The 23,493-nt window shown below is 31.6% G+C and overlaps 2 protein-coding genes and 1 long non-coding RNA gene across 8 annotated transcripts in view; 1 reads left to right on the forward strand and 2 right to left on the reverse strand.

The window, feature by feature from the left end:
• LOC112325957 (cinnamoyl-CoA reductase 1) overlaps positions 1-23,493 on the reverse strand; it is a 163,856-nt gene that overhangs the window by 1,876 nt on the left and 138,487 nt on the right. For 3 of the 6 annotated variants that reach the window (XM_052455761.1, XM_052455759.1, XM_052455748.1), the window contains 2 exons: positions 515-669; positions 76-261 (listed from right to left, as the gene is read on the reverse strand). In XM_052455761.1, coding sequence (XP_052311721.1) covers positions 76-261; positions 515-669 — 341 coding nt within the window. Of the gene's footprint in view, positions 1-75; positions 262-514; positions 670-770; positions 804-23,493 lie in introns of all 6 variants that reach the window. The other 3 variants (XM_052455744.1, XM_052455763.1, XM_052455753.1) reach the window with 2 other exon arrangements.
• Positions 14,346-19,364, forward strand: LOC18094543 (potassium transporter 5). The gene is made up of 9 exons (XM_024595500.2): positions 14,346-14,654; positions 14,740-14,962; positions 15,643-15,891; positions 15,993-16,031; positions 16,241-16,501; positions 16,582-16,634; positions 16,941-17,055; positions 17,319-17,573; positions 17,995-19,364. Exons 1-9 carry the CDS (start codon positions 14,481-14,483, stop codon positions 19,089-19,091), a joined length of 2,466 nt encoding a protein of 821 aa, XP_024451268.2. The 5' UTR covers positions 14,346-14,480; the 3' UTR covers positions 19,092-19,364.
• Positions 19,607-19,905, reverse strand: LOC112326635 (uncharacterized). The gene is made up of 2 exons (XR_002980451.2): positions 19,741-19,905; positions 19,607-19,669 (listed from the first exon to the last, which is right to left on the reverse strand). It is a non-coding gene; the product is annotated as an uncharacterized LOC112326635 (long non-coding RNA).

The raw sequence follows: 23,493 nt of genomic DNA on the forward strand, positions 1-23,493 counted from the left end.
ATGCTTTGAGTGCTCTAATTAATTAGGAGCTATTTAATTATGTTAATCATCACATGCATGTTATTAATTAAATACCTTGGTGTTCTTGCAATACTCAAGATCACTCCAGCAAGATTCATCAACGACAACATCAGGGCTCCTATTGGGGTCCATGTACACAGTACCAATTGAGGACGTGAAAACCACTCGTCGGACTTTGGCCTCAGCTGCTGCCATGATCACATTCTTGGTTCCATTCACTGCTGGCTCCATCACCTTGTCCTTCAAGTATTGTAACACAAAATCATCAAAACCAAATTTGAAGAAAACATACTTCGCATCATGAATTACGGAAAAATCTTTTACTAACATTTGTCGGTGACATCCGTACTTAAATTTACCGGCAACCTAAAATTTGTCCTTGGAAGTCCAAGTGTTGTTTTTATATTCTTTTGTTAAAATTCTCAGCATCCAAACAAATTTTTTACTACCAATGTACCGAAAAGAAAAGAAAAGAAAAAAAAAGGAAACATACTGGATCGTCCGTGACAGGACAAGCAGTATGGAAAACTCCATCACACCCTCGAATAGCCTCTTTAAGAGACTCATAATCAAGAATATCAGCCTTGCATAAAGTTAATCTTTCTTGAGCTCCTTCAAGCTCCCTCAAATGGGAATTCTTGGGATCAGCTGTGTATAACAACACAAAGACAAAGCATTAAATTAACACAATCTTAATAACAGAAAAGGGAAAGGGAAAGAAACCAAGTGCTTAATTATTATAAACTAACCTGGGTTCCTCACAGTTCCTTTAACAGAGTAACCTTTCTCTAGAAGAAGGTTAACAATCCATGAAGCAATGAAGCCACCAGCCCCGGTGACACAGACAGTTTGGCCTTGGCATGGAAGTGATGAAGTATCGACAGGCATGTTTTTTTGATATGTGTATTATGTGTGCGTGTTTGGTGGTAGAACGAAGGAAGAGAGACAGAGAGAGGGAGGGGTTTTCCTTTTCTCTTGATTTAGGAGGTGGATACTACAAGGAAAGAAGTGGTGGAGCAGGTGTATTTATAGGTACGTGACTGAGTTTTTGTAATCTGAATCGTCAACACCATGTCCTGAATTTATATTTGTTTTAATCCACTCTTTTAAAAGAATTTATGAATAAATTAATGTCCATTGATTAATTAAAATTGTTTTGTACTCTAGTTTTTGACTCTTGTATTTGACCAAAATATAATTATAAGCTACTGATAAATTAAGAAATTAAAATATATTATACACAAAGACCTATTGGTTGTAGATCACAAGCAGTACTTTTGTTTTGGAAGGGGAGAGGGAAAGCATCTCATGGATGACAAGTGTTCTTTTGGAAAACCAGCAAAGAATTCAGTGGAAAAAAATACGCATGCAGATCATAAATCTAGATAAGGGCAGAGAGCAGTACTTTCTTTTGGAAGTAGAAAGATAAGGGCATTAATGCTAGGATGGGTGGCAAGTGTTGATGTTGAAAATCTAGATATTATTTTAGAATAGAAAATATAAAATTAATTTAAATAAAGAAGATGGGACCATTGAACAAAGAAGGAAATAAAATTGTGTTTGATAACCATACAAATATAAATACAAAAGATGAAATGAAATTTTTTTTTTGTTGTATATAAGATATAAATGATATTTGTTTTTCCGGTGATTGATACTATATTTTTTAAAAAAAAATTTATTTTAAATTATAATTTTTTTGTGTGTTTTTTATTATTTTGATTTGTTGATATTAAAAATAAATTTTCAATAATAATAATATAAAAATTTTATTTTAATATATTTTTTAATAAAAAACACTTTAAAAATCAATTATTAGAATAATATATTGATTATAATATTTATATAAGCCTACTTTTGTACAACCCAGTGTGAATTGGATTTAATCTAGAAAAAATGACGAATAAATGAATGTCCACTGATTAATTAATACAAGTAAACCAGCAAAGAATCTGGTGGGAAAAAAATTAATAAAGCTACGAATAAATCTTACATGGTATTTTTTGGACCAAAAGTGCATGCTGTTGTTTACCACTCTCCTGTCCTCTTGTTTTTCTTTGGCTTTTACATGAAACTTAACTATTTAAGAAGATGGTATTATTCAAAACATATATTTGTAATTTCCGAACAACCAATTTTTGTTCTATTAATATATGAACGTATCGAAATAATGAAATCTCCAAGGATATTACAATATATTTTTTTACCTTACCCTTATTATAATAAATCATCTACTTTTTTTTTTTAATTTTCCGACAAAATGATAATGCTCTACAAAATAATTTTGTTGATAAATTCATTGGTACTATTTTATTGATGACCTACCAATCGATCCTTCTCTCCTCCTCCCCTCCTTAATTTCTCCTTTTTTATTGATTTTTTTTATGCAACAAACAATCACCCTTTCCTCTCTCTCTTAATTTCAACACAATTCAACCTCTCACAATAGATTCGACCACCATAATACTCGGTTTATCAGCATCCATGTTCTAATTCAAATTTTATTGAGGATTCTCTACCTTAAGTAAACAAATTACCTATTTTTATTTCAACACAATTTTTTTTCATGTTAATATTTTTTGCATATTTTTGTAGTATATATATTTTGCTGGGGTGTTTACTTGTTTTATTCTCAGATAATTTTGTTGTATGGATTTATGATTTGTATATGTTATGGTTTTTTTTAGATTTTAAAAAATTATATTTGTTTGTAAATTGATAAAACTTATGACAAATAGTTGACTTAGGTGTTTTGTGATGAAATAAATAATAGGTTATTTAACAAGTTTGTTTTATATTTTGTTAATTTTATTGTCGAGTTGTATTTTTCAGTAAATGTGTAGAAATTTAAATTTATGTAGATATACAATTGATAATGAATTAAGAGAACTATTAAAATAGATTAAATAAAATTGGGTTAAACCAATATTTTTGCAAATTTATTTAGTTAACGTAGTTAAGTAATACCTGTTAAAATCATTATTTAAACAGCTTTGATATAAGTAATGAATGTATTGAGATTCAATTCAGGGGTTGTGAATGATGAATTATTATAAAGAGATTCAATGTTTTATTAATTACACACTATCTAATATGAGAAATATTAGCGGAGACAGTATTAGATGTCTATACAAGAGGTGTTAGAAAAACATTTTATCAATTTAAATGTTGTAACGATGCATCTTCTACAAAAAAAAAATTCATGAAAAAATACATGTATTGGTATGCACACGAAGAACCATATGTTCCTCACAATATCATGGTAGAGAGGATGATTGAGTCAACTTCTAGTGCTAGCAACGTGCATGAAGTTATGAATAACAATAGTAATCCTTATAGGAATATGATTATGGATGCGATGATAATGAATCAGGGTCATGCCGGTCAATATCCAACGAAGTATTTTGTGAGAATTTTCTTATTGAAAGACCAATATTCTCTACTATAACCTTGCTGTTATGCACATAGAAAAGAACGTATTTGAGAATATTTTCAACATGGTTATGGACATGAAGGGGAAGACAAATGACAACAATAAAACTAGTGGCATAACCCATTTTTGGATTATTCCTCAAAATTTACCCTTTTCCCTTTTAAAATAAAATAATAATAGTAAGAGGACTCACGATGTGACAAAAGTTGGCCGAAGAAGATCCCAGATACATATAAAAAAACGGGTTGAAATTTTGGATAAATTTGGAGTATAATTATACCTCGTTATACCCAAGACTACAGATAAAATGTGGATTTAAGGTTTTAATAACCCAATTTTTTATTCTTTTACTTTATTTTATTTTACTTTATTTATTTTATATTTATATAAAAATAATAAAAAAATGATGGAAAAAAATGAAATAAATGAAGAATAAATTGAAATTTGGGTCAAGACAATATAAATTGGAATAGGGATGGAATTAAATATTTAGAAGTCAATTTTGGTAGAAATAAAAAGAATTGATAAATTTGGGGACTTAATTGAACTTGAAATTAGTTTAATTAATGAAATCAGGGGCTTAATTGAAGAAATACCAAAGTTTGGAGCTAATTCGGGTCCAAATTGCAAGAAATTAAAAATCCAACGACCAAAATGAATATGTTGTGATACTATAGGTGGGTTAATTGATTTTTTCTAGGGGTAATTTTGGAATAATTTTAAGTTGAAAAGCCAATTAAGGACTGAATTGATGAAATTGGGAACCAAGAACTGTTTTGTAACTGGCGTTGAAATCCAGGGGTTCAATTGCAATTGATCTAGGGGTAAAATTAAAAAAAAATATTTCCATAAGGACCCAATTGCTAAATGTCAGAAGTTGAGAGGGCAAATTGGAAATATCCATTTCAGGTGAAACTAGCTCAGTTTCAAAGAAACTGTTCATCACCTTCTTCATTCATGAACCACGCCTGCCAGCTACCCCACGATGCATTACTCCTGCACTAACAACGGTGGGTCACCTCATTACTTGGAGGCGATCGCATGGCATTCTCTGGCTTTATAAAAGCTAGAGAAAGGCCATGAACTAGGAAAGGAGAGAACGAGCAGAGGGACGAACGAACATAGAGGACCAAAACAGAAGGAAACCAAGGGGGAAGACAACAGAGGACAAGGCACAAAACTAATACACAGACGCAAGAACAGGGACAAAATACAGGAGAAAAACGCAGGGAGAACGAGCAAACACAGGAAGAAAAAAAGAACATAACAGAAAACAAAGGGAAAAAAAAGAAAAAAACAGAGAGAGAGGGAACAAGAAAAAGAAATAGAACAAGAATGGAGAGAGAATGAGAGGACCCAGAGAACACAAAAAAAGGCAGGAGACAAACGGAAAACGGGATAGGACATCGTCTGGCCAGATTGTCACCATCGTCTTCGTCTCCAGTCTTCTACACCAGGTGAGCCTTTCTTCTCATGCTCACAATTTTAATTACACTTTTACTGTGCAGAGCATGCGTGAAGTGTTTCACACATGCTCCCTTCTGCAGACGGGTCACTCTTGGGCCAGTGACCGGCGGCCCAGCCTGTACAGGCTGAGCTGGACCCGACCCCAAAAAATAAAAATAACAAAATAACTGAGACTGGGCTGGGCTTGGGCAGGCCCAGCCGGCCCAATTTGTTTTCGACCGAGGGAGTGTTTGGCAAAACACACTCTTATACCTTACCTCTTTTATTCTACTCCATTTTATTTTGATATCTAGTCAAACAGACATCTTATTTGATTATTTATGGTCCTTTGCATCTTATTTTCGATGATTTCATTGTATATTTGATATGTAAATTTTTACTGTAAAATACAAATCTAGTATGCGATACATATCTGTCAACAAAAAAATTTCTCGAAAAAATAAATAGAAGAACAAAAGAATAAAAATAGAAAATAGAAATAAAAATAAATAAATGAACTTGAAATGTAAAAATTGTCGTTTACCCTCACCATTAAAATTTTGGTACATTAATTGTTAAAAAATAAGTTGGTTTTTTTATTTATTTCAGTTACGGTAAAAAAAAATATCTATTTGATTTCAGTGTTGGTAAAAACAAATTAAGCGAAATGTATTGCTTTTAGTCATAAGTAAATATGTTCTTTATAATTTATTTTATGATTTATTATAAAAGAATATATATTAATGGATAAATGACCAGGATTTTCAGAAGAAAAAAAACAGAAGCTTCTCTTTGAAAAGAGGGGGTCTGATTTATGAAATGAGAGTGCAATACTATCACTAGTTTCTTTTGAAACAGGAATATTTTTGGATTTTTAAGAGTTTCTGATCGAAAACTGACTCCATTAATGAAAATCATTGAATGTTAACGAAGTACAAGAAATACTCACAAGATAGAAAACACTATTGAAGTTACTTGTTTTGAATGGCGAAGAGCTGTTTTATTGTGGAAAAAAGGGTTTGTTAAAGATGTAGATACATGGATTAAATTTAATTCTTAAATGATGTGACAAGTCTGTTAGATTCGAGTCTGTGAGAAAACATGGCGGGCTGCATTAAACACACTCACAGACTCATGAATCTGAATATATATTCCCCGCAAAAACTTGTATGTTAGTGAACTGATTTTTTAAAAAAATTGTTTTGAGTATTTTATCTGTAATTCTATCAGTATATATCGATTGAAGTATTTTGTTGGTATATATCAATTGAATCGGTAATTATGACAGTAAATTATCGAAAAAATTATTCCCCGCAAAAACTTGTATGTTAGTAAACTGATTTTTTAAAAAAATTGTTTTAAATATTTTATCTGTAATTCTATCGATATATACCGATTAAAATATTTCATTGATATATACCGATTGAATTACATTTAGAAAAGATTTTATCGGTCATTATGACCATAAATTACTAAAAAAATTATTTCATCGATAATTTTATTGATGTTAAACGAGATAGTGAAATGAATGTCCACTGATTAATTAATACAAGTAAACCAGCAAAGAATCTGGTGGGAAAAAAAAATGAAATAAAGCTACTAATAAATCTTACATGGAAACCTTATTGTTTTATGTATGTATTTTTAGTACCAAAAGTGCATGTAGTTTTTGACCACTCTCCTGTCCTCTTGTTTTTCTTTGGCATTTACATGAAACTTAACTATTTAAGAAGATGGTATTATTCAAAACATATATTTGTAATTTCCGAACAACCAATTTTTGTTCTATTAATATATGAAAATGTATCGAAATAATGAAATCTTCAAGGATATTACTATATATTTTTTTACCTTACCCTTATTATTATTATTATTTGAATTTGATAAAAAAAAAATGGTTCATCAAACATATCTACAATCAACATAGTTTTTCTTGGATAATTACAGAACAAAATACAATAATTGATTACGTAAATGCATAGTTTGAATCTATATATCATATATGCACAGGAATAAGTAAATCATGATGAAATAAACAATCACCATCCATTTTTTTTTTTTAATTTCCCTATTCGAGAATGCTCATGACGACCAACGTTTACCTTTTGGTCTAATCAAGGTAAAACTATGTTTCGCAAGTGTGAAATTATATATATATATATATATATAACCACATGTTTCTTGTTTCTTGCTTGTATAAAGAAAGACCCATCACATCAATTAATGGTTATCCTGAGATTCCTTCCCTTCTTTTTCTTCAAAAATATTTTCATATCCTTGACAATTTCTGACGTCTAGTTCTCTTGTTTTCCCACTGATTGACCTGTCTTCATCTTCTTTTTCTTCTTTTTTTTAACGTTTGTTTTTTATTTAGACCAGCATTTTAATCAAAGGACTGCAAGATATTTTACCAACGGTTTTATTGATAGAATTAATCTGATGATGATATTTCTCTACAAATATATTAACAAAAATAATTTTTTGATATATATTAATAAAATTATAGATGATATTACAATAAATTTTAAAAAGATAAATTGTATTTGATGTGACACTTTTTACCGATAAAATAACATATGAAATGTCCGACGAAATAATTTTGTCGGTAAATACATTGGTACTATTTTATTTATGACCTAGTGGTCAACCCTTCTCTCCACCTCCTCTCATTTCTTCTTCTTCTTTATGTATTTTTTTATGCAGCAAACAGTCACCCGCCTCCTCTCATTTCTTTTTCTTCTTTATGTATTTTTTTATGCAGCAAACAGCCACCCTCCCCACCCCTTTTAGTTTCAATACAATTCAACCTCCCACAACAAATTTAGTCACAACAATACTTGATTTGTCAGCATCCGTGTTCTAATTCAAATTTTATTGAGGATTCTTTATCTTAAGTAAGCAAATCTACCCATTTTTATTTAAACACAATTTTTAAATGTTAATTTTTTTTGCATATTTTTGTAGTATATGTATTTTGTTTGGGTGTTTACTTGTTTTATAGTTTTTTTTCAGATAATTTTGTTGTATGAATTTATGATTTGTTCATGTTATGGTTTATTTTAGATTTTGTAAAATTGTATTTGTTTGTAAATTGATGAAACTTATGTCAAATTTTTTACTTTGGTGTTGTGTGATGAAATAAATAATAGCTTATTTAACATGTTCGTTTTATATTTTGTCAAATTTATTGTTGAGTTGTAATTTTTGGTAAATGTGTAGAAATTTGAATTTATATAAGATATACAATTGATTATGAATTAAGTGAACTATTAAAATAGATTGAATAAGATTAAGCTAAACCAATATTTTTGCAAATTTATTTAGTTAACAAAGTTAAGTAATACTTGTAATCATCATTATTTAAATAAGTTTGATATAAATAATAGATGATCGTTTATGAATGTATCGAGATTCATCCTAGGAGTTGTGGTGGATGAATTATTATAATGAGGTTTAAGATTTTATTAATTACATACTATCTAATCTGAGAAATGTTAGTGGAGGCAATATTAGATGTCCATACAAGAGGTGTAAGAAAAAAAAAATTATCGATTCAAATGTTGTAACGATACATCTTCTACAAAAAAAGTTCATGAAGAAATACATGTGTTGGTATGCACACGAAGAACCATATGTTCCTCACGATACCATGGTAGAGAGGATGATTTGATCAACTTTTAGTGCTAGCAACGTGCATGGAGTTGTACATAACAATAGGAATCCTTATATGAATATAGTTATGGACGCGATGAGAATGAATTAGGATCATGCTAGTCAATATCTAGTCGTAGATGAAGAATTTAATTCAAACGCAACCAGGTTTTTTGATTTTTTGAAAGATTCTAATGAATCATTATGGGATGGTTACTCAAATCACAGTAAATTATTGGTTGTTGCACCAGTATTCACTATCAAGTAAGATTATGGGTTGAGTGAGGCCGGTTATGATAGAATTGTTGAATGAGCGAGAAGCATTTTACATGAAGGGAATAGACTGAAAAAGATGTTGCTCCACTACTTCTTTTGGGTGAGGAATTGTATGATATGGTGTCAAAGTACAGTGATATTGTGTTTGATTTTCAATCCAGTAAGCAAAAATTTCATGGATTTGGTTTGACCCACAATTGAGTTAAACAAAATATTTTCTAGGAGCTTCCTTATTGGAAGATCAATCTCCTTTACCATAACCTTGATGTTATGCACATAGAAAAGAACGTGTTTAAGAATATTTTCAACATGGCTATGGACGTGAATGGGAAGACAAAGGACAACATCAAGACTAGTGTCATAACCCATTTTTGGGTTATTTCCCAAAATTTACCCTCTTTTCTCTTAAAAAAAATAATAATAACAAGAGGACTGACGATGTGACAAAAGTTCGCCGAAGAAGATCCCAGGTACATATAAAAAAATCAGGTTGAAATTTTGGACAAATTTGAAGCATAATTATACCCCTTTGTACCCAAGACTAGAGATAGAATGCAGATTCTGGTTTGTTTATGCCATTGCCGCCTCTTTTCTCTTTCTCCGCTGCTTCTTCAGCCACCACCATCTCACACACACCATGATAATCGGTGGCCCAACACTTTTATAACCCCTCAGCACCACTGTGAGCCGCTAGCACTTCTATCCTCACACTAGACCGATGATAACAACCGTATCATGTGAGCTTCTTAATCTTCCTTCCCTCATTTTCCCTATAATCTGCAATGCAAAACGTAAATATTTATTCAAATTCTACACATAATTAACATGGTCATTGGGCTGAGCTAGTGACCATGTAAGTTGGGCTAGACCCATTCCAACCTAGCCCAACATGTAAAAAAAAAGGAAGATTGTTGGGCCATCAGCCTACCCAACCCGTGTTGCACTTGTTTCAGCCCAACTCATATGGTTGGACCGGGTCCAGTCTAAGCACAAAAAAATACAGAGAGGTTATTGGGTGGGCCAGGTTGGATCCATTTTAGCCCAGCCCAGTAATCCCCCCTCTCTCTCTCTCTTCCTGTATTTGGTTATAATCTATTTCCTTTTCTAATCCATAATTTGCTTCTGTCTTGCCATTGTTATGTGATGACCGAACATTTTGTGGACCAAACAACTATGTTGAATAAACCATTAGCTTGAGATATAGAATTTCTTTCTCGCATCCACTCTTGCACAACTTCTTTCGAAGAACCAAGTGCACTTATTTATAGACTGGGCAAATAAATACATGACTTATTTTTGGATACATTTGTGATTTAACATACATAATCTTGTAGGGTTCAATCATTTTTTATGCATGGGCCTGTTTCTACCAACTTCACTTTATCACTAATTAAATTGACCTGTTGGTGACTGCCAATATGTTTGGTAAATCGGCAAATCAACAAGGTAGATTTCTTCTCTCGATGATTATCAAAAAAAAAAAAAAAAAAAAAAAAAGTTTGATTTCTTTACTTCACCACATGAACACAGCATCATGTATGTTTTTTTATTGATTTTTTATTTTTCACATTTCAAAATATATTTTTTAAAAAATTTAATTTCTTTCATTTTTTCTTGCTTCAGGTTTTTTTAAGTATTTTTAGATCGTTTTATATTAAAAATAAATAAAAAATTATTTCAATATATTTCAAAGCAAAACATACTTTGACAAACAACCACTATCACAATATCAAACATACTCTAAAAGTATTGTTTACTTTAAAATGCATTAAATGAATTTTTTTCAGATTTTTTTACATCAATTTTTAAATTTTATTAAATCAAAAACATATTTTTAAAATTTCAAACATGAAAAAAAATTACTTGAAAAAATAAATAGAAGAACAAAAGAATAAAAATAGAAAATAAAAATAAAAATAAATGAACTTAAATAGTAAAAGATTGTCATTTACCCTCACCATTAAAATTTTGGTACATTAATTGTTAAAAAATAAGTTGGTTTTTTTATTTATTTCAATTACGGTAAAAAAATATCTATTTGCATTTCAGTGTTGGTAAAAAAAAAAAATTAAGCGAAATGTATTGTTTTTAGTCATAAGTAAATATTTTCTTTATAATTTATTTTATGATTTATTATAAAAGAATATTGATGGATAAATGACAAGGATTTTCAGAAGAAAAAAAACAGAAGCTTCTCTTTGAAAAGAGGGAATCTGATTTATGAAATGATCGAGTGCAATACTATCACTAGTTTCTTTCGAAACAGGAATATTTTTGGATTTCTAAGAGTTTCTGATCGAAAACTGACTCCATTAATGAAAATCATTGAATGCTAACGAAGTACAAGAAATACTCACATGATAGAAAACAATGCTGATGTTACTTGTGTGGAATGGCGAAGAGCAGTGTTTTATTGTGGAAAAAAGGGTTTGTTAAAGATGTAGATACATGGATTAAATTTAATTCTTAAATGATGTGACAAGTCAGTTAGATTCAAGTCTGTGAGAAACATGGCGGGCTGCATTAGACACCCTCACAGACTCATGAATCTGGATGGATGATGCAAGGTATTCAAGGTTGATCATGCTGCTAAGGATATATTCATGTTGACCTGGTATGTTAATAGATATTCGTGCATGTCTGTTGATTTTGATTGTTCAGACTGCACCACATTTTTGTTTTGACTGTTTGTGATCTAAACAGGGGCAATCAGTGAACTCTCTGGCTCCTTTGCTGGAAATTGTCTGTGATGTTGTTCGCTGACTACTAAGCGCCGACTTCCCTCTCACTATTTCTGATATCAGAATCATCCAAAATGAGGTGAAAAGTTTAGAAGCTGCAAGACTTCAGGTATCATGGCTAAAGCCAATCGTTAGCCAAGATTTCTGAAGTCGAAGAGTTTGCCCACGTGCATTCTATACTGAAATCTGTAAGATCGCAAATGGCGTAACAGTCATAAAAGCAGCTACCAATGAGCTGGAGGAGACACTCATGGATCTAGCAGCATTGCAGAAACGCATAAATGCAACGAAGCTTGTAGTGCAGAAGATTGACGATACCATTAAAGAGGCTGAGATCAGTATAGAATGGTCTCTGGAGGAGGGCCGAAGGAGATCATATGTAGTGCTGCTCTCTCTATGGGCACACATTATTGAAGAGAATAATATGGGCCTTATCTTTTGTGGACTTTGAGGCCCAATATACATTCCACAACTTGATTTGCCAACGACACAGCTCAACTGAAGTGTGGGCTTTTGTTATGACTAATGGCAATTCCATGGGTCAACTCCACTTCAAAGATGACTTAAAATTCTCTAAAAATGTTTCCATTTAATTCAGTTCATTAGTTAGTTATTAATTTTTTAGAATTCAGCTTTTTGTTATTGAATGATATATAGTTCTCATGATTTTTTTTATTTTAACCTTTAATATTAAATTTATTAGAAGTGAGGCTTCATAATATATTTTTATTTGTTTTATATAAATTTATCATGATTTCATGGCTCAGGTCACAAGTTTAACATGTTAATTCAAGTTGACTCATGTATTTTTTCTTGTTTCTTTTTCTAATTTATTTTTTTTATTTTATCATTTAACATTGAGTTAATTAAAAATTGAGCTTCATAATTTTTTCATTATACCGATCTCATGACCCTATTCCAAGTTCAGGAAGTTGACTTTGTTAATTTTTTTATTCCCTTTTCTAATTGAATAATTTTTTTTATCAGGCTTTGTAATTTTTTTATTTGTTTTTTATGGAGTTATAATCTTGATCCCATGACGTAGGTCATATGTTTGACAGGTTGACCTGGTTTATTTTTTTATCCTTTTTTAATTGAATAGTTTTTTTTTATTCTTTTTATAATTTTATTTTTTAATATTGATTTAATTAGGAATTGACCTTCATAATTTATTTTGATTTTTTTGTAGGGTTAATACGGTCTCATGACCTGAATTGCAAGTTTGGTAGGTCAACCAAAGTTGACTAAAGTAATTTTTTTTCCTTTTTATAATTTTGTTTGCAGTTTTATTTTTCAATATTGGATTGATTAGGAATTGACCTTCATAATTTATCTTGATTTTATTTCTATAGGGTTATCACGGTCTCATGAATCAGATCACAGGTTTGGTAGGTCAAACCGGGTTGACTCAGGTAATTTTTTTATCCTTTTTATAATTTTTTTTCAATTTTATTTTTTTTAACTTTTGATTGATTATGAATTAATCTTCATAATTTATTTTAACTTTATTTCTATAGTATTATAATGATCTTGTAATTCAAATCACAAACTTTACAAGTTAATTTGAATTAATCTAATATATGAATATCTAAATATTTAAAAAACAAATATTATTCAATTCAATGTAACAATATTTAAAAAAAATATATTGTCCGAGAAATGAATACAACTTTCAATGCAGCACGAAACAATAATCCGAAGTTTGAACTATTAAAACCTGTGCTACCGAGTTTGGAAGACGTTCGAATGTGTTTGGTATTGCGGTAGCTGTTGTGGTTGTGGTTTGAAAAAGTTATTTTATAAAAAGTACTTTAAAGATTGGTTTGGAAAAATATATGTTTGGTTAAAACTGTGGTTGAAATTGAGGTTGAACAAAAAGTAGTTTAATGTGTTTGGTTAAGAATGCTTTTGAAATTGAAGTTATAAAATAATTTTAAAAAATATATATTAATATTGATGGTTTTTAATTTAAATATTGTAGATTTAACTATTACTATTATATCATGAAATAAATAATACTTTATATAAAATATTTTTTATTGTTCCATTAAATTTTTTAAGAGCGCAACAACATAGGTAAAATATAATCAGGAATAAAATTGAGATTGCGATCAAATTCTTCAAATGCTACGTCATCAAGCGATCTCCGTCTAATTTATGTAGTGTCATTGAATAATGTTTAATACTAGTTTTTCGAATAAAACACAATTAAAAATAAAAAATATTTATTTATTTTGTTAGATCGGATCCGGTTCAATGCGTTTTTAACTTTGAACCGGACCGGTCCGGCCGGAACACACTGTTCATGGAAGAAAACCCATGAACAGTGGAGCAGTTCATGAGTTTTCCCAGCACAAGAAGCAGCTCATAACTGCTTCTTGTAAACCTGTGGCTGTGCCACAATTAATAATAAGTCCCACAAGTATAAATTTGTTGTTAGAGCCAAGGTTGTTAAAATCATGTTTTGACTCGTAAAATTAAATTATATAATTTTATGAGTTAAAACATATTTTACATATTGAATTACTTAAAAAAGATTAAAAATAGATAAAATTAGGTTGAAATCAGGTGAAATGCTAAAATCAAATAAAATCACCCAAAATCACGATTTCAGGAAACATTTTGCGATTGTAACAAAATGATGCGCTGAAACAAAATTCCCCCTCCCATGGTCCAGCTGTCAGGCGCCTATTGGCTGTGGAAATGCACAGTCACTCGACTCACGCCACGCGGTCTTCAGGGAATCAGGTCACTCTTCACAACTCAAAAGACTCTTTCTTTTTTCCAACCGGACAAATCCCTAATCGGCTAATCCCTCATCCCCTTCTCTAATTAATTATCATCTCTGATATCAGGACGCCTATAGATCCAAGAAGCTGAGCAGCTTCACAGAAACACAGCAGTTAAGGAGGATGTCGGAGCAAGAGTTGGAAAGAAACCAAGTGCAAATGGAAGAAGAAACAAATGTGGAAAATAAGCTGAATGGTCGAAAGATATCATGGGGAAACCTGCGTCGCGTCGACTCACTCAACCTGGAGGCTGGTAGAGTTTCCATGTCTCACAGCCACGGTGCCCACACCTCTAAGGTCATTTACTTGTGCTTTATAATATATGCCATTCAGAAATCCTCGTTAATTATTTAACCTCTGTTATATGCGTAAAAATGTGCAGACTGATTGGAAGAGGACGTTGAGTTTGGCATTTCAGACCATTGGAGTAGTATATGGAGATATAGGAACTTCTCCGCTTTACGTATATGCAAGCACTTTCACCGAGGGTATTAACCATGACCAAGACATTCTTGGGGTATTGTCCCTAATAATCTACACCATTGTGCTGGTGCCTATGCTTAAGTACGTCTTCATTGTTCTGCGGGCCAACGACAACGGTGATGGTAAGCTAACCGAAATCTCATTAATATAAGATCCCCAAATCATTGAAGTTAAATCTTGGCTGCTTAACCATATATATACAACTCTAAGTGTTTTCTGACATGATCTTTGTCATCTGTCTCTGTCAAAGTTTGTGATAAAACGACAGTATTCACTTTGGAACACTATATATATAGTTCATTTCCTCATAGAATTAGCTGGGGTTTTTTTCATGGAAATTAAGGAAATGTATGAATCTGAACTTTATTTATAGTATTTCCGTCACCTGATATATTAAAGGAACGGAAAACGGAAGGCACCTAATTATGTGATGCATGCCATGTATATGTTATTTGTGTAGATTCCGATTAACGAATCAATGAACTAAGATGATATGTATGCATGACTTGATCATATAACAGTATATTTTTTATTATTTAGTCAAGTGCCGTTAGTTTATTGGCCTACTTGGTATTCTATTATGTTTTTCTCAAAAAGTCGTTCATACCGTCGAATAAAAACAAAAAAATAAGGTGTTATTTGTTTATAAATGAGTGTACTATAGAAGATGTGTATAAATCTGAACTATATATATAGTGTTCCAAAGTGAATACTGTCGTTCCTTATCGCTAGCTAGGAAGTCCATTTACGTTTCGGTAAACCTAGTTATCATTCGATCACGAGTAGCTGTACCCTTTAACAGGTGGAACATTTGCACTCTATTCATTGATATGCCGATCTGCGAAGGTGAGCTTAATTCCAAATGACCAGCCAGAGGACCACCAGCTCTCCAACTACAGACTCGACACACCATCCAATCAGTTGAGGCGTGCTCACATGATCAAAGAGAAGATGGAAAGTAGTAAAACAATTAAAATCATACTTTTCCTAATCACCATCCTAGGAACTTCCATGGTTATTGGAGATGGTGTCCTCACTCCATGCATTTCAGGTTTTTCTGCAGCCAACTATGTTTTCAGCTTACCTGAGCATATTAGTTACTGTACTTCAGAGAAATACTGACTTGTAAGATTAACAAATTTTCTTTTGCAGTTCTTTCAGCTGTGAGTGGGATCAAGTCTCTTGGAAAAGGTACTATTATGCATAGCTCATAGAGAGAGGGAGAGCGAGAGAAAATATACATGATCTTCAAAACATGCAGAATTTAATTTTCTTCCATCACACGCTTTATAATTAACTTCACTAATACTACTGGTCTTAATTTTTTAGCATTTGGGTGATAATTATTATCAAGGACTACTTCTTTCAACAACTTTAAGCTTGTTTAATTATACGTGCAGATGCTGTTGTAGGCATTTCAATAGCAATCTTGATTGTTCTATTCTCTGTTCAAAGACTGGGCACCGATAAAGTGGGCTTTGCATTTGCTCCAGTTATCTTGTTGTGGTTTTCATTCATCACTGGAATCGGTCTTTTTAATTTGTTCAAATATGAAATCGGTGTACTACGTGCTTTTAATCCAAAATACATGATTGATTACTTCAAAAGAAATGGTAAGCAAGGATGGATTTCACTTGGCGGAATAGTTCTCTGCATCACAGGTGAGTAAGAGTTTCGCAGATTGAGTCGTGTATTTTTAGACGGCATGTATACTTTTTGTCTCTAACTGATTAGGTGACAGGAACGGAAGCTATGTTTGCTGATCTGGGTCACTTCAACGTGCGAGCAATCCAAGTGAGTGTCTGTGCATTTCCAAATTTCTTTCACCTCTCGGTTTTAGCTATCCAAGAATGCTTAGAATGGTCCACAATTGTACATGAGAGGACACCAAGCAAGCACCCAAACTTACAATGATTAATTTATTGTATCACGGACCATGTCCTTGTGCTACAGACTCATGATTCATATATAGTCGGTGTTGCCTTAATCATGATTACCAGACTGTTTATATAATACTTGTGTGATGTATTCTACTTGTTAGACTCCACTATTTTGCCAATTTAAGGTTACAACCGCCTCCTCTTTTCTACTCCTATGCAGATTAGTTTTTCCAGCATCGTTTTTCCGGCACTAATAGCTGCATATAGTGGGCAAGCCGCATACCTCACCAAATTCAAAGATGACGTGTCTGATACCTTCTACAAGTCTACTCCAGGTATTTCCTGATGAGTAGGAAAAAACTACTGCAACCATGTCAAATTACTTCTTGGTGTAGCTAAAATACTTTATACATAACTACAGCACATACAAAACTTGCAGCATAAAACAACTGTCCTCTCTAGGATATTCGATGAAATTGGAATGGTAATAAGAAATATAAGCATCGACTTTATCGAGAAATGATCCGATTTTTCTTTATCATTTATCAGGAAAAAAAACATTAACTGATTTGAGTTGTTTATTTTAACTGGCATGCAGATCCATTGTATTGGCCGACATTTGTTGTTGCTGTAGCTGCTGCAATTATTGCTAGCCAAGCCATGATATCAGGAGCGTTTGCAATCATCTCTCAATCCCTGAGTCTTGGTTGTTTTCCTAGAGTCAAAGTTGTTCACACTTCTGCAAAGTACGAGGGTCAAGTTTACATACCTGAGGTCAACTACTTGCTCATGGTTGCCTGCGTTGTCGTCTGTTTTGCATTCAAGACTACTGTAAAGATCGGCAATGCATATGGTAAGCTCCTAGGATCTTCGAACTTGAAAGCTCTATTTATTTTACTGAAGAATTTATTAATCTTAATTCTCGGGTTGAAGAATTTCTATATAACCAACAAAACTCATTGAAATTATCGACCCACTTTGTATAGGATTTACATTCACAGCTGGGTTGGGAACAAATGACTATGAAATAAAGTATCATGAGGAAACACTTCAAGGTTGTGGTTAATGATGACTTGCCTCTCAGAATCAAGTACAATTGGTTCAGTAAAGTAACGATTGGGAACAAATAGACATTTCAAAATTGATTTGGTTCGCACAATCCAAAATTTATCTCTATCTTAAAGTAACAATAGTTCAAGGGAGAACTAATATTTGAATGCCGTATTGGTCTCTACCACTAGTGTAATTGCTGTGGTGAAATTCTCTGAATGCAGGAATTGCTGTGGTTGCTGTTATGGTAATCACAACTTGTTTGGTTACACTCATAATGTTAGTTATATGGAAGACAAGGATTTGGTGGATTGCTCTCTTCTTCTTCGGATTTGGTGCTATAGAGGCCGTGTATTTATCATCTGTCCTATACAAATTTAAACAAGGTGGGTACTTTCCACTGGCATTTTCACTTATCCTAATGATATCAATGGGGATATGGCATTATGTGCACAGAGAGAGGTACATCTATGAGCTTCAGAACAAGGTTTCTAGTGAATATGTCAGAGATCTGGCGGAAAGAACAGATATAAACCGGCTACCAGGAATAGGACTTCTGTACTCTGAGCTTGTGCAGGGCATTCCTCCAATATTCTCTCACTTCATTTCCAACATACCTTCCACACACTCAGTTATAGTGTTTGTTTCAATTAAGTCTATTCCAATAACTAAAGTGGCACTTGAGGAGCGGTTCTTGTTCCGACAAGTTGAGCCAAGAGAATACAGGATGTTCCGTTGTATCGTGAGGTATGGATATAAAGAATCCATTGAGGAGCCCCACAAATTTGAACGCCAGTTGGTTGAAAACTTGAAAGAGTTCATCCGCCATGAACACTTCATTCGTGAAGGAGGCAACAACGAATCAGCACCAGAAGAAGATAACATCCAACATTCCACTCTACTAGCAGTGAAAGATGGAAAAACCGAAGGATATGCAGCTGTTCATGTTGAAGAATCGCCACAGCAGCCTCATCCACCTCGTATTTCTTCAGTTTCCATTCAATCAATCAATGCATCATCACGTTCCAATCAGTCAGTGAATGGGATTGAATCAGCAAATTCTTCTGGTGGAATGATACATGCCGCTGTCCCACAAGGTGCCGAAGAAGAGATGCAGTTTGTGCAGAAAGCAATGGAGAAAGGTGTGATTTATCTCATAGGAGAAGCCGAAGTGGTGGCAAAACCAGAATCATCCTGGTTCAAGAAACTAGTTGTTGATTATGGGTATAGTTTTCTAAGGAAAAACTTCAGACAAGGGCAGACAGTTCTGGCGATCCCTCGAACCAGACTTCTCAGGGTTGGAATGACATATGAAGTATGATATAATTAAGAAAATGCTGGTCTGCTTAATTATAGTTGCCCTGTTGTTTGCTACCGTCTGCTTCTTAGCAAGACGAAGGATCTTGTACCAAAAAAGGAAAAGCAGTTCATGGAGGGTATGCTAGGCGTTGGTTTGTTGTTGTGCTGGTGTTCTTGATAAAAACATGTTGCGAAGCATTTAATTTTTTAACTAATTATATTATTGTAAAAAAATATCCACATAAAAGACAATGAATAATATCATGAAGTATAAAAGTATTTCAATTTTCAAAAACATCTTAATTTAATGATTCATGTGATATCTCTTGTTTTTTTACTGAAAAATATTTTTTACTGAAAAAAAGGCAACGATAGATTTATTTTTAACAAACAAAAAGAAGTATATATATATATATATATATTTGTCTCGTAAGTTTGAAAGAAGCATATATGTATATAATTTCAAATCATAAACTCAATCTGCAAAGCTTTGGCTCCCGCACGGTAAAGGGTTTTCGAGTAGTTTCAGATCATGAATTAAGACATGGAAAAACAAACCAGTTAAATAAGTTAAATATTCACAACAAATCAAGGGAGTACCTGCATATTGCACAATGGTTAATAATTAATGGATCAACAATCAACTGATACTGTCAAAAACTATCGCTTACTTGTTTGAAACTAGCAAGCTCGACCTTTGCTGCTAGCTGTAATGGACGGATCCTCTGGTCTAGAGCTGAGAGAGAGAGAGAGAGAGAGAGAGATACTCTTTGTGACCATATATCGATTTATCCCAAAAGATAGAAATTTAGAGTTGTATGTTGGAACTTCCTGTTGCTAGACGCCCCACCTCGCAAAGAGGACTTAGACTTGTCAAGTTAACACGTCATCGTCCTCGTTCACTGCATGGCTGGACAGCTATTCCCACGTCACATTAATTTTATAAAAGCCAAGTTGGGGGACCATTAGCCTCGGCGTAGAAGCGGTATGTGATTTTGCCCTGTGTATTACTAGTTCAGTATTACTTACACATTAATTTCAGTGTTTTTTGAATTACAACGTTTTGGATTTACACGGATAAATCCCAGGATTAATAATTTATTATGAATTTCAGGATTCAATTTATTATGAATTTTCACTACATCAAGTAAATAAACTCACTCTTTCTTATTCATTTATGTTTAAAATTAATTTATTGTATTTTTTATACTATTTTTGGTTTTATTATATAGTTAAATGTTTTACAACTTTTTTATAAAGAATCTTACTGTATTAATATATGATTTGTATGCTAGGGTTTGTTTGGTATTTGGAGGAAATTGATTTTATTTTTCATTTAATGAAATTAAATTTGATTTTGTAACTTAGGTGTGTTATAATTGAAGAAATGATGGTTTATTTAATGAATACCAATTATATTTTATCAATTATATTGTTAAGTTGGAAATTTAAGAAAAAATATTTTTTTTTTGAATTGATAATAATTAAAAGTTTAATTAGGTTAAATAAATATGAATTGAACAAACGATGGATATTTAGTTGGCTATCGATTATTTATTACTTTTTATTGTTTAGTTCACATTTTTACACAAGATTGAATTTGTGTAGAAATGATAATTAGTTATTAAATTGGGATTTCATTTAGAATAATTATTTGAATTTTGAGTTTATAGTTACATTATTAATAAATTTTGTTATCAATATTCTTTATAGACTTTATAAATAATGAATAATTATTTTTTAATATATCGAGACTCCTTGAAGGTTTTATAATAAAGATTATCTTAAAAGGGTTGAAGATTTTATTAATTTTATACTTTCTAATATGAACAATATTAGTGGGGGTGAAATTACATATCCATGTACAAAGTATAATAATAAAAAAGTTCCATCATAAAGATATTATGATGATGCATTTACTTAAAAAAATATTTATTAAGAAATATTTTTGTTAGTTTACATATGGAGAACCATATGTTTCTTATAAAATTCATTGTTCTATGAGGAAGCATACCACGAGAGCACTTTCTTTTGTTAACCATGTAAGGTGCCTGGTAAAAGCTCATTGTTGTATATTTAAATATATTTTTTAATTTTTAATTTAGTCTTTATTTATGAGATTTTTTACATTCTATTTATTTGAAAAAACAGTTTGGAAGCAAACACACTCCAATGAAATTATATGAAGAAACTTAGTATTTAGTTGGCTACCGATTATTTATTATTTTTATTGTTTAATTCATATTTTGACACAAGATTGAATTTGTATAGAAATGATAATTAGTTATTTGAATTTTGAGTTAATAATTACATTATTAATAAATCTTGTTATTAATATTCTTTATAGGCTTTATAAATAATGGATGATTTTTTTTTTTAATATATCAAGACTCTTTGAAGGTTTGTATAATAAAAAAATATCTTAAAAGGGTTGAAGATTTTATTAATTTTATACTTTCTAATTTGAAAAATATTAGTGGGGTGAAATTAGATATCCATGTATAAGTGTAATAAAAAAAGTTCCATCATAAAGATATTATGATGATGCATGTACTTAAAAAAATATTTTTATTAGTTTGCACACGAAGAACCATATGTTTCTTATAAAACTCATTGTTTTGTGAGCAAGTATACCAGGAAAGTACTTTCCTTTGTAAACCATGCAAGGTGCCTGATAAAAGCTCATTGTTATATATATATATATATATATTTTTTTTTTTTGATTTAGTTTTTATTTATGAAATTTTTTACATACTATTTATTTGAAAAAACAGCTTGAAAAAAGAAACTTATATAAGGAAGGGGGATAAGGACAAATGAGTGAAAGAATTCAATTTTTAATTTAGGTGAAGAAAAGTGTTTGTTGTAATTCTTTTAATTAAAACTCATCATTATTATAAATTTTGTACTAGTTAATCTAATATATTATTGTTTCAATATTAAAAAAAAATATCATCAAACATGTTACCGTATCAATATTAAAAAAAAAATATTATCTGTATTTTGAATTTATTATTAAAAAATTATTGCAAAACATGTTAGCAATAATCCAAGTCGTATCTACTAAAAATTGAACTATTCAAACCTGCATTACCGAGTTTGGACGAAGTCCAAGGGATCTTGACAACCACTCATTCATCACTTCAAGGTATAAAAAACTGTAAATTACTCGGTAGTTGCCACTGCCCACCTGTGTTGGTGTGGCTTGGCTTCGATTCTTTCTTCCACAGCGAGTCTGCGATAAAAACAAAGATAGAAGGCATCCTGGCTTTTTTTATGAGGGAATATAAGAGACAGCATTCTTACTTTAATGTTAAGACGGGTGCTTAGTCCACTATATATGATATGATAATCATGCAACTATCTTATAGTTTAATCAATATTTAGACCTTGAAATACCTATTCTCAGTTACATGAATGTTCTTGCATGAAAGGCAAATGAAACAAAAATCAATAAAATTAACAGTTTCAGAGAATCAAATGATTAATTATTAAAAAGAAAAATGAGGGAACAAATGGAGAATAATAATAAACAAAAGATTTATTCAGCAATAGATTATAGATCCCTAACGTATATACGTAGCTGGGCAGTGGAAACCAAGAAATATTACAAGCCAAGTAAGAGGTTAAATACATGCGATATCTTAATTAGTTCATGAAAAAAGCATACATCATCCTACTCAAGAACCAATCAACTTTGCAGAAAAATGAACCTCAATATAATAAATATTATACTAATAATATAATAGATTGACATTAAATAAGAGGTATGTTTTTGTTATTCGTTTTGAGCAATCACCTTCGCAGAAAAAGGGCATTATTTTTCTTTTGCGCTTGAGGGTCGTGGCCTAGCAGTTTTGGAAGAGAATTTCCTGTCTCTACACTCAGGTTCGACTCTCTATACGCATGCTTGTCATTCCCGCTATGCTTTACTTACCTACTAGGCTTGCAGGGTATTCAGTGGATCCTGAAATTAGTCGTAGTACGCGTAAACTGACCCGAACATCTCAGGTTATAAAAAAACAAAAAAAAAGTATTATTTTTTCAAATAGTAAAACAACTTTGTTTTATATTATTTTAATTTTTTTGCTCTTCAATTTGACAAAATTAAATTTCACAAATAGCATTTTAACTTTTAAAATTACTATAATTATAAAACTTAGCGATTTAACAAGTTAACTAGAAATCTTGACAACCCGAGTTAAGACCCACCGGTCAATCTGAAACCAAATGACTTGACATAATTAAGATGAAGGTCGACTCTTTTTTTAATAAACAAAACGACACCGTTTTGTGCTAGGGAGACAGAATTTCTCTTTCCCCTTCTTGCCCAATTCTTCTTCCCATTCTTCCCCTATTCTTCACTTAATAAACAAAAATGCTTGCCATGGCTAATTATAGAAACCAGATCGCTGCTCTTTTTC

The sequence above is a fragment of the Populus trichocarpa genome, chromosome 1 (assembly GCF_000002775.5).
Source record: "Populus trichocarpa isolate Nisqually-1 chromosome 1, P.trichocarpa_v4.1, whole genome shotgun sequence".
Classification (NCBI taxonomy): Eukaryota; Viridiplantae; Streptophyta; class Magnoliopsida; order Malpighiales; family Salicaceae; genus Populus; species Populus trichocarpa.

Excerpts from the sequence above, each read along its gene's own strand:
- LOC18094543 (XM_024595500.2), top strand. The coding sequence starts at position 14,481 with ATGTCGGAGCAAGAGTTGGAAAGAAACCAAGTGCAAATGGAAGAAGAA. Across the intron at positions 14,655-14,739 it reads ACGGTGCCCACACCTCTAAG|ACTGATTGGAAGAGGACGTT; the intron begins GTCATTTACTTG and ends AAAAATGTGCAG. Across the intron at positions 16,635-16,940 it reads TCAACGTGCGAGCAATCCAA|ATTAGTTTTTCCAGCATCGT; the intron begins GTGAGTGTCTGT and ends ACTCCTATGCAG.